The following is a 17,118-nucleotide window of genomic DNA, read 5'->3' as shown; positions in this document are numbered from 1 at the left end:
TCAAAATCACATTCCCTTCTTCTTCTGAGAGGAAATTTTACACTTGGTAAAGAGTGATCTCTCTTCTCACTTTTCTCCCCAGATGAGAAGAGCATACTTCAAACCTTGGATGGCAAAAGGTTAGACCACAATATATAGGGGATGAATTAGGCCATATGACCCATCAAGTCTGCTCCGTCATTTCATCATGGCTGATCCATTTCCCTATCAACTCCATTCTCCTGTCTTCTCCCCATAACCTTTCATGCCCTGACTAATCAACAATCTATCAACCTCCGCCTTAAATGCACCCAGTGATCTGGCTCCCATAGTTGGTTCTGGCAGCAGATTCCAGATTCACCACACTCTGCCTCAAGAAATTCCTCATCTCTGAGAATTAAATATGTTGAGAATTAAGTAGCAAATGAGAGCATAAAAAATTCTATCTACTGTCCCTTGGACTCAGGAAATCATGACCTACTCACTAAAAGACCTATGTTTCCCTGTCTTCACAAAGGTATCTCCACCAGGGAGATGGATAGATATGGAACTGGGCCATAGATCAGCCATGGTACAAACAGGAAGAAATAGGGACTGAATGGATTTTTCCTGTTACTTCAAGCCAAACAACTCATATTTTACAGCTTCCAATGCATCACCCACCTTGGAGATACAAGGAGGTGGTTTCCTTGGGAACAAAATAAATTGGAATATATCAGAGAGACTTAAAAATAAATAGAAACAAGTTCAGTGGTGCAAAAAAAAAAGAGGAATGGTGTCATAGATAAGGGTTATACACGAGTATACCGTGTGGAAGGATTGTTTCACACTTCTGCTCTTACCCTTACTATCATCTGCACAGTGTCTGGCTTTTGCAGATACTTTGGATCCAGGCTTGGCCATTGTTGAAAAAGCACGTCTGTGTCCCATTGGTAATGAGTGACAAGTTTATTTTGAATACTGGAAAGACCTGCAACACAAAGAAAATCATTCATTTGTGCATCAGCAGAAATACTAAATTGTAGTTTCCCAAAAGGACAGGTGGTGGTGATGGTGGCAGTAGCAACACCTTGAAGGAAATAGTTTATTCCGCATAAAACTGGATTTTCAAACCTTGCGACAACAGAGTATCATGGTACTGGTCCCTTCAACAGCGTTTATTAAAAGCCAGTCATGCATACTATGAATGATGTGACTTATAATTAACATAAATTATAATTTTAATAAAGAAAGAGAGAACTTGCTTTCCTGTAGCGTCTTTCATGATCCTTTGCAGCCATGAAATACTTTTTAAAGTGCGATCATTCATGTAGATGTAGGAAAAGTGGCAGAAAATTTGCAGGATACACATTTTCAAATAAGGTTTTATTAGCATTGGTGAATGGTTATATATTCATCAAAGAGATTATTATAATTAATAGACTAAACTAACTGGAAGTTTAGTTTGATATTGGACCTTGGTATCCAATCCAAATTTAGATATGTTGCTTAGATAAATATCTTACATACTACATTTTAGGATTCAAGTTGATAGGTTTAAATGCTGACCTGTGAAAGAATTTAAACAATTGTACTACACCCTTTCACTTCACACTCACAAAATCAAGTTCCTCTCCACCTCACTTGTTAATTTCTTTGACCGTTTTAGTCTTGTATTTTTAATTTTTCTTTTCCCACTCTAGAATTTCTCAGGTCTACTAATGAGCGCTGTTTGCAAGCCTGGTGTCTAGAGAAGAATCAGGAGGCAAGGAGTGGCATTTTGCTGGAGGAGACACCCATTACTATAATTGTTGATGGATAGGTTCTTGCCAAGTATAACATTAATTAACCATTTGGCCAATTTTAATAGCCAGATTTGATCTGGACTGTGGCACGTAGAAGATACTATCAGACTTATTGTGCAGACTCAACTATTAACTTTGGAAAATGTTGCAAACCTGTGCAATTATAATGAACTTCTGGATAGAGCAAGTTAGCATGCTTGCCACTGTAAAAATATATGATGTTACTATGTGGTCTCTTAAAGCAAATATTACCAGAAGTTTGGGGAGGCAATGATATGTACCCCAGCAGAAGGAAAAAGTGGAGTGTGTAGTGAAGTCAGGTTCAATAGGCAGACTTACTGGATGGAATTGGTTCGCTTCTACTGGTAAGAATTAAATTCCTGAACCCAGGTAAATTTACTGTATCTTGTAATATTGCCAAAACTCAATAACGTTTTTGAGCAAAACCTCTTCCAAAATCCTTTGCTGTAGGACAACTTCATTATATAAGGAATAGAAGGAAATGAGATAATTCAAAGGGACGGGCCATGTAAGCACATGTCTTCACTGAATAATCAGTAGCTTGTGGCAAATAAACTGAAAGTCCTGTGGTGATCCAACTTGTCGTGAAAGACAGTCTTGTAGAATGATGTAACGTTTTCAGTTTCGAAGTTAGTCATGGTAGAAGACCATGATAACTCAAGCACCTCTGCAATTTAATTACTTGGAGAAACATGAGACTGCAGATGCTGGAAAAGCAGGATGAACTCAGCATCTGGGCAGTGAGATGGACAGTTGGTGTTTTAGGCTGAGGCTCTATATCTATATTAATAGAGGAAAAATTGAATAGGTTAGGACTTTATTCCTTGTAACGTTGAAGACTGAGAGATTAGATAGAGGTATACAAAATTATCAGGGGTACAGATAGGGTAAATGCAAGGAGACTTTTTCCAATGAGGTTGAATGGGACTACAATCTCATTCAATGGGTAAAGGGTGAAAGGTAAAAAGTTTAAGGGGAACATGAGAGGAAACTTCTTCACTCAGAGGGTGGTGAGAGTGTGGAACAAGCTGCCAGCAGATGTGGTGCATGCAAGCTCGATTTCAATGTCTGAGAGAAGTTATGATAGATACATGGATGGTGGGGGTATGGAGGGCTATGGAGGGCTATGGTCCCAATGCAGGTCAAAGGGAGTAGGCAGTTTAAATAGTTCAGCATGGACAAGATGGGCTGAAAGGCCTGTTTCTGTGCTGTACTTTTTTATGACTCTAACCAGGGGAAGGAGTGAAGCAAGAATTGTCAAACAATAGGAGGATCCAAGTGAGAAGAGATAACAGACAGATGGAAAAGGAAGGAAAGGAAATGGCGACAGAATGGGAGGTGATAGGTGGAGGCAACAAAGGGCTGCAGGTGACAGGAGCTGATATGAAATAAAGGCAGAGCATGGAACCAAATAAGGGAGGTGGACTGGGTAGATGGGAACAGCTGGGGGGAGGGACCCAGTCAGCAAACAGGCAGATGAAGTTGGTGGGGGAGGGGAAAGAAGCATGGTGATGGTGGGATGGGTGTAAGACATAAGACACAGAAGCTAAATTAGGCCATTCAGACCATCGCGTCTGCTCCGCCATTCCACTGTGGTTGATTTATTATCCCCATTCTCTTGCCTTCTCCCCATAACCTTTGAGGACCTCACTAATCAAGAATCTATCAATCTCCACTTTAACAGGTCACAGAGGGCAGAGCTTAGTCAAGATGGCGCTAAACAGTGACTCCTTTGCTTGCATCTTCGGAACAGCTTTATTTCCATCTTTAATCTCTTTATTTTTCCCTTTCAGGGTTCTTTTGAAGACCCTGACCTGGAGTTACAAGCTGACTTCAGTTCTTTGCGGGAATGGGACCCCGCTCTCGGGGTTTCACGACTGGCCGTTATCCAACATGCCAAGGGCATGGCCTAAGTGTTTGGCTCGCCTTTGGAGGCCTAGGATCTTGGGGCTCTGGAGATGGACGGATCGAAGGTCAGTGGTGTCCCAACGGACCGGTATGTCATGGGAGCCAGAAGATCTTTGGCTGTGTGCCCAGAGACCTGAGATCTTTGGGCGCAGAGCTCGGAAAAAGTGACGCAACGGACTTTTAACATCGTAAACCAGTGAGTTGTTTGTTATGTTTCCCCTCTCGCTGTGAAACAGAGACATCTCTTTCTCCCTTATTAGGGAGAGAGAAAGCCTGGTATGTCGAATACCGGGTGAACATGTGGTCTTTGGAGTACTGCAAGTCTGTGTCTTTGCTGTTGCTTTTGCTGCATGCTTGACTGCTCGGTGGTGGGTGACAATGGTTTTTTTTGACAGTGGGGGGGAGGGGGGATCGTGGCTTGCCGCTGCTTACGTGCAGGAGGGAGGGGAGCTGGGGGAGGGGCTTTGGGGTTCTAACATTTAACTCATTCATTCTTTGGGGGCACTCCTCTGTTTTCGTGGATGGTTGCGAAGAAAAAGCATTTCAGGATGTATATTGTATACATTTCTCTGACATTAAATGTACCTTTGAAACCTTGAATCTATACCCAATTGAAAGGTGTAGTGTCAACGTAAAACAAGTATATAATTATATGTCATATGTTGCCACTAGAGCTTCAGAATATCTAGCAATGAGAATATAAATCAGGAAATCTGGCTTAGAGATCAGTATGATATTTCCTTTATTAATTTGAAATTTTATTAATTTGAAATCTTGTAATGGCATTGTAATTTCCATGCCAGCAATGTTCACTGGGCAATCAACCTGTCAATCCAATCTTTTATTCTATGAAAACACAACTATGACCAACAAATGATTAGAAACACATTGAACATATTTCATCAGATAGGCAGTTGGCAGAAGCAAGGGAAAACAGAACAAGTTGAGGAAACTTCATTTTTAAAACCTTGCACAGTATTCAAGCTGTATGGTTTCCATTTTCCTTATTACATAAATACATCCAACCCATTAAATGAAAATCAGCTGTGGCTTAATGTTAGCACTCCTTCTTATGAGTCAGAAGCTTGTGCATTCAAATCCCAGTCCAGAGTACTGCAAGCATAGATCTAGATAGACACTCCAGTTCAACAGTGAGGAGGTGCTACAATGTTGAATGTGCTGTTTCTCAACTGAGTGGCCCACCTACTCTTTCAAGAGTGCATGACACAATTCTAAGAAGAAACAAAGATCCCTCATGTCCTGTTCAATTCTTAACTCCCAATCGGTGTTCCTTGAACAGATGATCTGTCCATTATCACCAGCTATTTGTGTGAGCCTGCTGTAGACAATTTGGCTGCTGTGTACCCTACGACAGCAAGTACATTTCCAAGTGGTGGACTCACTTTTGGCAGTCTGCACCTCATGTTCTATGTATTATTTTACTTTTTTTAAATTATTTGCACGATGTGTCCTCTATTGCATTTTGGATATTTATCCATCTTTGTTGTGTGTATTTTTTTTTATGGATTCCATTGTATTTCTTTGTTTTGTGGCTGCCTGCAAGAAGATGAATCTCAACGTGTATATAGTATACATACTTCGATAATAAATTTACTTCTGAACTTTTGGTTTGAACGTGACTGGAACCTCTGCACTTACCCTAACACCCTGTTCGAAATTTCGCTTTCTGAATTCACAGACCTACCTAGTACTGAGCAACAGAAGCTCATCTGAATTCTGCCAATGAATTCAGCAATCAAATGTCCTACCGGCAGCATTTACAGACCAAACAGAAAAGATGCCAGACACGCTCCACATGATTACACAGTGTCTCAAAGACACTCAAGGTCATTCAGGGGCTTCCTCGCCAAGCCCCATTGCTCAGTTACGTGTAATTAAGCACAGCAGGGAAACTTGCACACTTAAACACCAAGGTCAGCATGGGCATTAGGACAACAGAATAACTTGCAGCAGAATTAGGAAAACTGAAATATACAGAAAGATTTAATCTTTCTCTAGATCCAAATTGACCAAGACTGTGAAGTGGGGTCATGCTACTGTATTGAGACCCATAATTGCTGCGGGTCGATCATGCAAAAACATTCAGTCTGGCCGCTGCTTAACAACAACCCAATCAGAGTCAGGATCTAAGCCCAGGCCAACTCTCAAGCTGTGTATTGCAAGACTTTAATCGATAAATATGAGAAAAAGAGCTACACTTCAGATTGTACATAGCTGACGGTAGATCATTCTGAAAGAGATTTAAAAGACAGATAGAAATCTATATTTTTTTGTTATTCAATATACTGGAAATAGATCAGAAGGTCTACCTCCCCTAAATATATGTTTTCTAAAAATCAGCCCTTTCTGCTTGAACAACTACATGAGAGATTAAGGCTAGATATTTAAAAACAGATTGACCAAGCAGACTTTTAACCAAACATTTAATGTCTCAGAAGGACTGACTGATCAACACAAACTGGATAGTGTTAAAACAAACATGCGGCCAAAGCCTTAATACCTCGAGTTATATATCACTACAGGCACTAAATATTACTTCACAATTGCATGGCTACATTCTTGTGCTCAATTTTTGTACTTAGCTTTGGCTTTCATAAATTATCAAACTTAACTTCAGGAGAGTCATTGTTATTAAGCACGTTTGTATATTATGAATGAAAGGTTAAAACTTGTGTTCTTTAATTTTCAACCCCTACTTCTATTAAATAATTTCCAAAGAATTAAGGCACAATTAATGGTCAGTAAATTAATTGTACAACGAAAGAATAGACTATAGAAATATCACTAAATAGCAAAGCTGATTCAAACATGGAAGAGATTGGGTTAAAAAAAGTTGTCTCTCAATAAAGTATTCAAAACAATAAAAACAGGGCCTTGGTTTTTCTGGCAGTTTATCCATATTAAGTGTGAATTTCAAATTTTGGAACTCCTGTGTGAAATTAGGTGCCCTGATCATGCTAGTCAAGCACTGATGGTTACTGGCTGGATGCACTCTGTTGTTGGACTCCACAACAACACTGGGGAATATTTTCTCAGATACCACTCACTGTTAAGACCTGGAGCAGGATTTGTGAGCCTAATCATTTGAAAGTCACATGTATGGTCGCAAGGAAGAAAGGGAACTTGCATTCTCTTCCTTAACTATTTTGTTTGCTTGAAAAAAATATTTTTTAATAATTTGTATTTTGACTTTTTAAAAATAATTATATCTTAAACATTACATCAATTTTAGAATTATTACCTTTTCTTGAATGTCAGAGAATTTCAGATGCTTTGAAAACCCTTGACAGGTCTGACAAAGCTGGGAGGCATGACTTTTCTATCTGTCAGCTTTTGTAGTCGGGCTTTATTTTGGTCCATGCATATGATCAATTACACTTACTGAGGTCAATGAGTCATACAGGATATTGTCTTCAGCTCTGGTGTGTCTGAGTCAGCAAAATCCATATAGATCTAGACCTTGTATGTATGGACTATTAAGTGCGAGCAGCAGGCTCCAATCTGGATCACATCTCTTATGGTCATTTGTCTACGGAAAATAAGTAACTTTAATGAAAGGGGAATAAATAAGGTCTTTGGCTGTCACACTTCAGTGATGTTGCCTTCAGATTTTCCACTTCTGCTAATTTAATTTTGGAAAAAAATGACCCAACAGTGTGGATGGCTGGAGCTCGTGATGAGGCTGCTTTCTCACTGTATGTGGACTTCAAAAATATTAAGAAAAGGAAATGCAATAGAAAAATAAAATAAAGTAATTGGCAGTGAAAATAACTTGAAGTACATACTTTAATCCAAACAGCAAGGGTAAAAAAAAAACCTTCTAAACAGGATCTAATTACAATCAACCAGCAAACAGGATCAAAAAAAGATTTTAAAAAGCATTTTACAGCAGAACAGCCAGTGTACCGATTGCATGTGATTGCTGCTGCCTTCTCTAGAATTTAGCAAGCTTTCTGACAATAACCTGCATGAAAAACATTGCAACTCTCTAATGAGGCCAGGGTTGTGTTATTAGGTACCGACGCTGTACAATGCTTGGTTTGGATGCATGTAACATTACTCCATTACACATTTTAATTAATAATTAGCAATGCAATATTTTTATCTCCCAGGATAGGATATAGTGGAAGCAATGTGTAGACAGCAAAGCTGACAAAAACAGTAATGTGATAATAAGCACTTGTAATGACACTAGTTGAGTGATAACTATCAGTCACAACTCCCTGCTCTTCTTAAAAAAAAAATACCGCAGGTTATTGTAAATATATCCACGAAGCCAATGGGACCTTGGTTTTATCTAAGAGGCAGAGGGTCTCTGACAGTCCAAAGGACTGGTCTGAATCTCTGATTTTCTACTCAACTTGAGGCCACATGGAAACACAGGAATGCTCACCAACAAGCCTCAGCTGACACCTAATGGCGGTTGTTGCGGAAGGTAGGAACAACAAGATGAGCTATTTAAAGGGAATTGCTGGTCTGTGATTTCACGAAACAAACTGTCGAGTTGAGGCAAGCCAGACACTAAAAATGACCTTCAGTTAGGAAGGAAGAGGTAAAGAAATATATATGTATTCACAGTTCCTGTTATTGTTTGCTAAACAGCAGCTGGAAGTCATCTGGAGAAATAATAGCGCATGATTGATCAACCTTAAGATAACTCGACTCTCATGAGAAGTTCAATAAAACAAGAGAAAATGACAAACATGTGAATGTACCTCAGCACAAATCACACATCAAGTCACACAGTCTCCTGACTTGAAAAATATGTTCCTACATCATCAATGGGTCCAAATTCTCTGACACAATATGGAAATGCCTGTTATGCATTGACTTCAAAGACAGCTTATCACCATTCTCTCTGCTGGAAACAGAAAATAAATGCCAGTCTTACCAACAATACCCAAATCCAATGAAAAGTATTGAAGCTTGGGAGTAAGAAGAGTTTACCAATTAGCAAATAGGACTCCTGACTACTAACACAAACAAAATGCTGGTGGAACGCCACAAGCCAGGCAGCATCTATAGGAAGAAGTATAGTCGACGTTTGGAGGTCAGACATCCAATGTCTTATCCTCCAATGATTTCTCACCATTCACATGCAACAGATCAGATGTGCATTGGAATAATCTCTGCTTGCCGGGACGAGTGCAGTTCCAACAACACACAAAAGGTTCATCACTATCTAACATAAAGCAGCTCTCGTGATTGGGATCTTCTTCAGTATTATTGACCTTCACTCCCATCAGCATTGCTGCCAGGATGGAACAATAACAAAATCTACAGCATTAGCTAAGTTCATCACACGAACTTGTGACTTTTGTCATGGCTCTAACACCCTCAGATAACCTTTCTCGTTGCACACTGTCTGACTTGGTAACAATTAACGAATACTTTGCTCCAGTATTCACCACAGGAAAGGACCTGGGTGATTGTAGGGATGACTTACAGCAGATTGAAAAGCTTGAGCATATAGACATTAAGGAAGAGGATGGGCTGGAGCTTTTGGAAAGGATCAAATTGGATAAGTCACTGGGACTGGACAAGATATACCCTAGGCTACTGTAGGGAAGAGATTGCTAAGCCTTTGGTGATGATCGTTGCATCATCAATGGGGATGGGTGAGGTTCCGGAGGATTGGAGGGTTGCAGATGTTGTTCCCTTCTTCAAGAAAGGGAGTAGAGATAGCTCAGGAAATTATAGACAGGTGAGTCTTACTTCAGTGGTTGGTAAGTTGATGGAGAAGATCCTGAGAGGCAGGATTTATGAACATTTGGAGAAGCATAATATGATTGGAAAAGTCATCATGGCTTTGTCAAAGGCAGGTTGTGCCTGATTGAATTTTTTGAGGATGTGACTAAACACATTGATTAAGGTAGAGCAGTAGATGTAGTGTATATGAATTTCAGCAAGGCATTTGATAAGGTACCCCATGCAAGACTTATTGAGAAAGTAAGGAGGCATGGGATCCAAGTGGACCTTGCTTTGTGAATCCAGAATTGGCTTGCTCACAGAAGGCAAAGGGTGGTTATAGACGGGTCATATTTTCCATGGAGTTTGGTGACCAGTGGTGTGCCTCAGGGATCTGTTCTTGGACCCCTTCTCTTCTGATTTTTATAAATGATCTGGATGAGGAAGCGGAGAGATGGGTAAGTAAATTTGATGATGACACAAAGTTGGGGGTGTTGTGGATAGTATGGAGGGCTGTCAGAGGTTAGAGTAGGACGTTGATAGGTTGCAAAACTGGGCTGAGAAGTGGCAGATGGAGTTCAACCCAAATAAGTGTTAGGTGGTTCATTTTGGCAGGTCAAATATGATGGCAGAATATAGTATTAATGGTAAGACTCTTGGCAATGTGAGGATCAGGGAGATCTTGGGGTCCAAGTCCATAGGGCACTCAAAGCTGCTGCACAGGTTGACTGTGTGGTTAAGAAGGCATACGGTGCATTGGCCTTCATCAACTGTGGGATTGAGTTTAAGAGCCGAGAGATAATGTTACAGCCATATAGGACCCTGGTCAGACCCCATTTGGAGTACTGTGCTCAGTTCTGGTCACCTCACTTCAAGGATGTGGAAACTATAGAAAGGGTGCAGAAGAGATTTACAAGGATGTTGCCTGGATTGGGGAGCATGCCTTATGGCAATAGGTTGAGTGAACTTGGCCTTTTCTCCTTGGAGCGACAGAGGATGAGAGGTGACCTGATAGAGGTGTATAAGATTACGAGAGGCATTGATTATGTGGCTAGTCAGAGGATTTTTCCCAGGGCTGAAATGGCTGACATGAGAGGGCACAGTTTTAAGGTGCTTAGAAGTAGGTACAGAGGAGATGTCAGGGTAAGTTTGTTTGTTTGTTTTTTTACGCAGAGAGTGGTGAGTGCATGGGATGGGCTGCCGGTGACGTTGGTGGAGGCGGATACAATAGTGTGTTTTGAGAGACTCCTGGATAGGTACATGGAGCTTAAAAAAATAGAGGGCTATGGGTAACCCTGGGTAATTTCTAAAGTAAGTACATGTTTGGCACAGCGTTGTGGGCTGAAGGGCCTGTATTGTGCTGTAGGTTTTCTATATTTCTAACTGGGACATATCGGGACCAGTACATTTTGGCCCAATTAAATGGATGCCCCAGTTAGCCAAGGTTTCATAGAAATAGTTAAAAATGTATAAAAAGACAAACTACTACTTAACTGAGTCACCAGTTATGCATTTAAATGAAATACAGAACAAATTGGAATGCAAACAATATTACTACAGTATTATAAAACTGTAGTTCCTATTAGTTATCAATGGAGGAACTCATCCACAGTGTATGCTGCTGTGTTCTTTTGATTGACTGAAAATTAGCAAAATCAGCAGACACCTAGTGCAAATAATGAACTGCCTTTATACAATGCTTTCGATGATACAATCTTCAAATCTTCATTTTCATTGTAACATTCAAAATGATTGTCGATACCTTCAAATTCTTCATTGTTCCTAACTTGCTGAAGCAGTGAGATAGTTTCATTTTTCATAGGGTTGGACAGAGTAGATGTGGAAAGGTTGTTTCCCTTGGTGGGTAAGTCCAGGACAAGAGGCCATAGTCTTAGAATTAGAGGGTACCCAGTTAAAACAGAGATGAGGAGAAATTTTTTTAGCCAGAGGATCGTGAATTTGTGGAATTTGTTGCCACATACAGCTGTGGAGGCCCGATCATTGACGGTGTTTAAGGAGGAGATTGACAGGTATCTAATTAGTCAGGGTATCAAGGGATATGGGGAAAAAGCCAGAAATTGGAACCAGATCGGTGAATAGTTTAGCTCATGGGGGAGCTGCGGAGCAGACTCGATGGGCTGAATGGCCTACTTCTGCTCCTTTGTCTTGTGATCTTGTGATTTTCACCCCCTCACCCTCCTCCCCCACACACACACCCCCCAATCCATTTCTGGTATCTCCATGCCTGAATGCTTCAAATCAAAATGCACAAAACTGTTCTGAATTGTTCTACTGCTTGTTACTCACTAACTATCAGTGACAAAAATCACTGCTTTTTGAACACAAGCACACCCACTGGCACAATTTAAAAACTGTTTGCTCTAAGCACTCGTGGCCAGACAAGTGCATGCAAAGTGCATGCTAGTAAGAAAGTGTTCTGCAACAGTCTACTGTCGCAATTCAGCAGCAGTGTCTCAAATAAACGAAGGGAATCCTGGCTATTTTCTCAATCAGTCTTTGTTCTTTAAGAGCTATCCCAAATAAACAGCAGCCCTAATGAAGTGATTGCCCAATTAACCAGAATCCATTGTATTCATATCTTTTCTTTGTTACCAGATCAAAATTCTGGAATTGTTATTCAATGGCACTACGGGAATATCTTCACCAGAGCAACCAGTAACCCTTTTCCAGTAATGGAAATATAAATTCAAAGGGCTCAATCATGAAATCAACATTACATTCATGCACAGGGTTTATAATTTTTTTTGAAAAGCAATCCTTTCTTGTAGAAAGATAAGAAATGCTTTCTTTGCTTTACCTTTCCATAACTCTGATGCCAGATGTGGAGCCATAGGAGCCACCATAATACACAAGGCAGCTAGAGCTTCTTCATATTCATTGCTATGCAGAATTACTTGAGGTGTAGTTTGCTGAAAGAAAAGTTAAGGGGAGAAGAAAAAATTAAAGCCTTCAATTACTGTGTGAATGGAACTAATTCTTTAAAAACCTAAGAAATGAGAGAGGGCTATTTCACCACTCAGCAAGATCACAGCGGATCCTCTGCTTTCCTATCTGTTCCCTGTATCCTTTAATCCCCTTGTTTAAAAACTTAATAATACCAGAAACAAAAATACTCAATAACTGAGCACTGACAGACTCCTAAGAGAGAGATTGCCAAAGATCTTACAACACACATAAAAGTTGCTGGTGAACGCAGCAGGCCAGGCAGCATCTCTAGGAAGAGGTACTGTCGACATTTCAGGCCGAGACCCTTCGTCAGGACTAACTGAAGGAAGAGTGAGTAAGGGATTTGAAAGTTGGAGGGAGAGGGGGAGATCCAAAACGATAGGAGAAGACAGGAGGGGGAGGGATGGAGCCAAGAACTGGACAGGTGATAGGCAAAAGGGATAAGAGAGGATCATGGGACAGGAGGTCTGGGAAGAAAGACAAGGCGGGGGGGGGACCCAGAGGATGGGCAAGGGGTATATTCAGAGGGACAGAGGGAGAAAAATGTGTGGCCACTGGGAGATCCTGCTTTCTCTGGCGGACAGAGCGTAGGTGTTCAGCAAAGTGGACTCCCAGTCTGCGTCGGGTCTTGCCAATATATAAAAGGCCTCATCGGGAGCACCGGACGCAATACATCACCCCAGCCGACTCACAGGTGAAGTGTTGCCTCACCTGGAAGGACTGTTTGGGGTCCTGAATGGTGGTAAGGGAGGAAGTGTAAGGGCATGTGTAGCACTTGTTCCGCTTACACGGATAAGTGCCAGGAGGGAGATCAGTGGGGAGGGATGGGGGGGACGAATGGACAAGGGAGTCGCGTAGGGAGCAATCCCTGCGGAATGCAGAGAGAGGGGGGCAGGGAAAGATGTGCTTAGTGGTGGGATCCCGTTGGAGGTGGCAGAAGTTACGGAGAATAATATGTTGGACCCGGAGGCTGGTGGGGTGGTAGGTGAGGACCAGGAGAACCCTATTCCTAGTGAGGTGGCGGGAGGATGGACTGAGAACAGATGTACGTGAAATGGGGGAGATGCGTTTAAGAGCAGCGTTGATAGTGGAGGAAGGGAAGCCCCTTTCTTTAAAAAAGGAAGACATCTCCCTCGTCCCAGAATGAAAAGCCTCATCCTGAGAGCAGATGCGGTGGAGACGGAGGAATTGCAAGAAGGGGATGGCGTTTTTGCAAGAGACAGGGTGAGAAGAGTAGTAGTCCAGATAGCTGTGAGAGTCAGTAGGCTTATAGTAGACACCAGTGGATAAGCTGTCTCCAGAGACAGAGACAGAAAGGTCTAGAAAGGGGAGGGAGGTGTCGGAAATGGACCAGGTAAACTTGAGGGCAGGGTGAAAGTTGGAGGCAAAGTTAATAAAGTCAACGAGCTCTGCATGCGTGCAGGAAGCAGCGCCAATGCAGTCGTCGATGTAGCGAAGGAAAAGTGGAGGACAGATACCAGAATAGACACGGAACATAGATTGTTCCACAAAGCCAACAAAAAGGCAGGCATAGCTAGGACCCATACGGGTGCCCATAGCTACACCTTTAGTTTGGAGGAAGTGGGAGGAGCCAAAGGAGAAATTATTAAGAGTAAGGACTAATTCCGCTAGATGGAGCAATATACCTCTTGCCCATCCTCTGGGTCCCCGCCCCCCCCGTCTTTCTTCCCGGACCTCCTGTTCCATGATCCTCTCCTATCCCTTTTGCCTATCACCTGTCCAGCTCTTGGCTCCATCCCTCCCCCCTCCTGTCTTCTCCTATCATTTTGGATCTCCCCCTCTCCCTCCAACTTTCAAATCCCTTATTCACTCTTCCTTCAGTTAGTCCTGACGAAGGGTCTCGGCCTGAAATGTCGACAGTACCTCTTCCTATAGATGCTGCCTGGCCTGCTGCGTTCACCAGCAACTTCGATGTGTGTTGCTTGAATTTCCAGCATCTGCAGAATTCCTGTTGTTTGCCAAAGATCTTACAATGTTTTAAATAAAGAATTTTATTTTATTTAGAGATATAGCACGGTATCAGGCCCATACCGCCCAATTACACCTATGTGACCAATTAACCTCCTAATCCATACTCTTTTGGAATGTGTGAGGAAACTGGAGCATCCAGAGAAAACCTGCATGCTCACTGGGAGAGTGTACAAATTCCTTACACACAGCGGCAGGAATCGAACCGGGGCACTGACGGCATAGTAGCATTATGCTAACCTCTACGCTACTCTATTGCCCCAATTTCTTCTCATTTTGATTCCAAACAGCTAAATCTTTATCGTGTCCCTGCCCAATATCCTTTCTACCGTCTTCACTGATGCTGTCTTTACTATTCTAGTTAACAGCAAGTTCTAAATCATAAATTCACTTTTCTGCATCCTCCAATAGCCCTTCATATCCATCTTGAAGTGATCAGTATTGGATACCATGCTGCAGTTGTGGTTCAACTAGCATTTTATAAAGAATCAACATATTCTCTTTGTTTGTATGCTATCTTCTATGTATCCATAATTCCAAATGCCTTATTAATTCTGTCTTCACCAGGCCCTTTTCTTTTGGATAAGTGGGAGAATATGGAGCGGTGCTGTCAGAAAAACATCTTTTGTTGCTACTGATAGGTTGGGCTGTGGTGTAAATGCAGCACACAGTCACTCCATTTTCATTTTACATCACCACAATCAATTATATTACCCCCATCAACACCAATTATGCCACAAAGTCCCTCACCCCTTCACCTTTCACGGCCATTCTTTGCAACTTCATTCCAATGACCCTCTCAAAACCTAACACCTCCTCTGTAACCTGTTTTAACCAAATATAACTCTTCAGCCTTCATCTACTTATTGCATAGACAGAAGTATTATCAGAGGTTGTGTGCCCTCTCAATGTGATGCTGTCTTCATGGAATGCCTGCCAAAGTTCAACATTGTTATAAAAAGATGAAGAAATCATTTAGATCGAACAAAAAAAATATCGTTCTGCATTTTTCTCTTGCATTGTTCACCTCTAGAGACATGATTCATTTCAGAAAAGCACATCATTTGAAATGACCTTTGAAATAACTCAATTAATTGGCTCCGAAGTGAAAATTCAGCTGGTGTTTGCTGAAAGCTAAAGTAACATTAAAAAAAAACTGGCTCCCATCTTTCTCAACAGTCACTTTCTCACCCACTAATTCATTTATTATTCCTTTAGTTTAATAAATTATTTACACAGAATAAGTACATTAAACTTACATATTTCCTTTACCTTTCAGTTTTATCTTTTTTTTTCCCACAATATAGCCTCTGTTTTTAATTTAACCATACATTTGTCCATATTTTCTCAAATCACCTGAAAAGGTGCCTTAGTGTTGAAGGTCCTTCAAAGTAAAGATGAAAATATGAAACAGCACCGTTTCAAAACTAAACAATGCAATTTTGTTTCATTCAAAATGTTTTCTGAACAAAAATGTTGAATCCCATTCTCAATTTTTGGGAATGCATTATTAAAAAATTATGATGATGTCTAGAGACATACAATGGCTTGATTAAAATTAGAAACACAAGAGATTTTGCAGATCTAGAAATCCAGAGCAAAACTCACAAAATGCTGGAGGAACTCAGCAGGTCAGGCAGCATCTGATGAAGGGTCTTGGTCCAAATTACCCACTGTTTATTCATTTCCGTAGATGCTGCCTGACCTGTTACGTTCCTCCAGCATTTTGTGTTGATTAAAATTATGCTGTATTTAAAAAAAAAATATCCTGTATACCTTTACAGATGTTTGAAATTCTGTATGTTTTTCAGGAAGCATTTATACAAGGGCATTTGGTGGCCAGGTTACGCAATCTGAAAAGAATCTATTCATTGTAAGACATCATCTCTTCAGGTGTCACACAATGTGATAACTTTAGAACCAAAGTTATGGATTATAATGAAACAGGATCTGCAAATAGAGTTTTCAATGAACTGGCTTTAATAGGTACCCGGAAATTCAATAGGGTACTGCTCCATGAAATCAATGACTATTGCGTTTTATACAGTCAGGAACATTATTTTTAAACTTTTTCACGTAGAGATACAGCATGGTAACAGGCCCTTCTGGCCCAATGAGCCCGTGCTGCCCAATTACATTCACGTGACCATTAACCTATTAACTCGTTTGTCTTTGGAATGTGGAAGGAAACTGGAGAAACCGGAGGAAACACAAAGTCACAGGGTGAATGTACAAACTTCTTATAGATAGTGGTGGAAAGCGTAACAAATAATTTATGCATTATGTTACAGATATATCTTTTCTTAAGGTTAAAAAGTTTATTGTTGTTAAACAAACCATAAACCACAAGTTCTTACTGAGGTCAATTAAATGGGACAAAGACGTCTCATGAAACTTCATTCTTACCCACATCTTATCATGCACTATGCTCACACCAAGCACCACCTTCCTCACGTCTCATTATTTCCCATGGCTTTTTCTCTCTCTTCTACCACCTCCTCATGGATTTCAAAATACTGATCCTACTCTTACAGATTTCAGGTTTACTGGTTTCTTCCTGTACAGAAGGTGTCTTACAGTGATTCTTAACAGAACAGAACATACAGCAGAAGCTGAGCTGGAGATGAAAGAGGAACTGTTGATAAGATTTGCAGACATGAGAGGGAGAAAGTTAGATGAAAATAGGCTTGAGAAAGTTGGTAAGAGGAAATGAAAAGGCAGCGGAAGCTTTTAAGTGCAATCTGAAAGTAGTTTAACTTAG

The 17,118-nt window shown here is 40.9% G+C and overlaps 1 protein-coding gene across 8 annotated transcripts in view; it reads right to left on the bottom strand.

Moving 5' to 3' along the window:
• The window catches only part of lars2 (leucyl-tRNA synthetase 2, mitochondrial), a 131,593-nt gene that overhangs the window by 44,783 nt on the left and 69,692 nt on the right, over nucleotides 1-17,118 (bottom strand). For 7 of the 8 annotated variants that reach the window (XR_010020702.1, XM_063069315.1, XM_063069319.1 and 4 more), the window contains 2 exons: nucleotides 12,220-12,331; nucleotides 822-949 (listed from right to left, as the gene is read on the bottom strand). Coding sequence is in view for 7 of the 8 variants with exons in the window: in XM_063069315.1 (XP_062925385.1) it covers nucleotides 822-949; nucleotides 12,220-12,331 (240 nt within the window). In the remaining variant the exon portion in view is untranslated. Of the gene's footprint in view, nucleotides 1-821; nucleotides 950-12,219; nucleotides 12,332-15,162; nucleotides 15,742-17,118 lie in introns of those variants that run through there. The other variant, XM_063069321.1, reaches the window with a different exon arrangement.

Source organism: Mobula hypostoma, chromosome 17 (genome assembly GCF_963921235.1).
Source record: "Mobula hypostoma chromosome 17, sMobHyp1.1, whole genome shotgun sequence".
Taxonomy (NCBI): domain Eukaryota; kingdom Metazoa; phylum Chordata; class Chondrichthyes; order Myliobatiformes; family Myliobatidae; genus Mobula; species Mobula hypostoma.
This window is presented reverse-complemented; position numbering and strand designations above follow the sequence as displayed.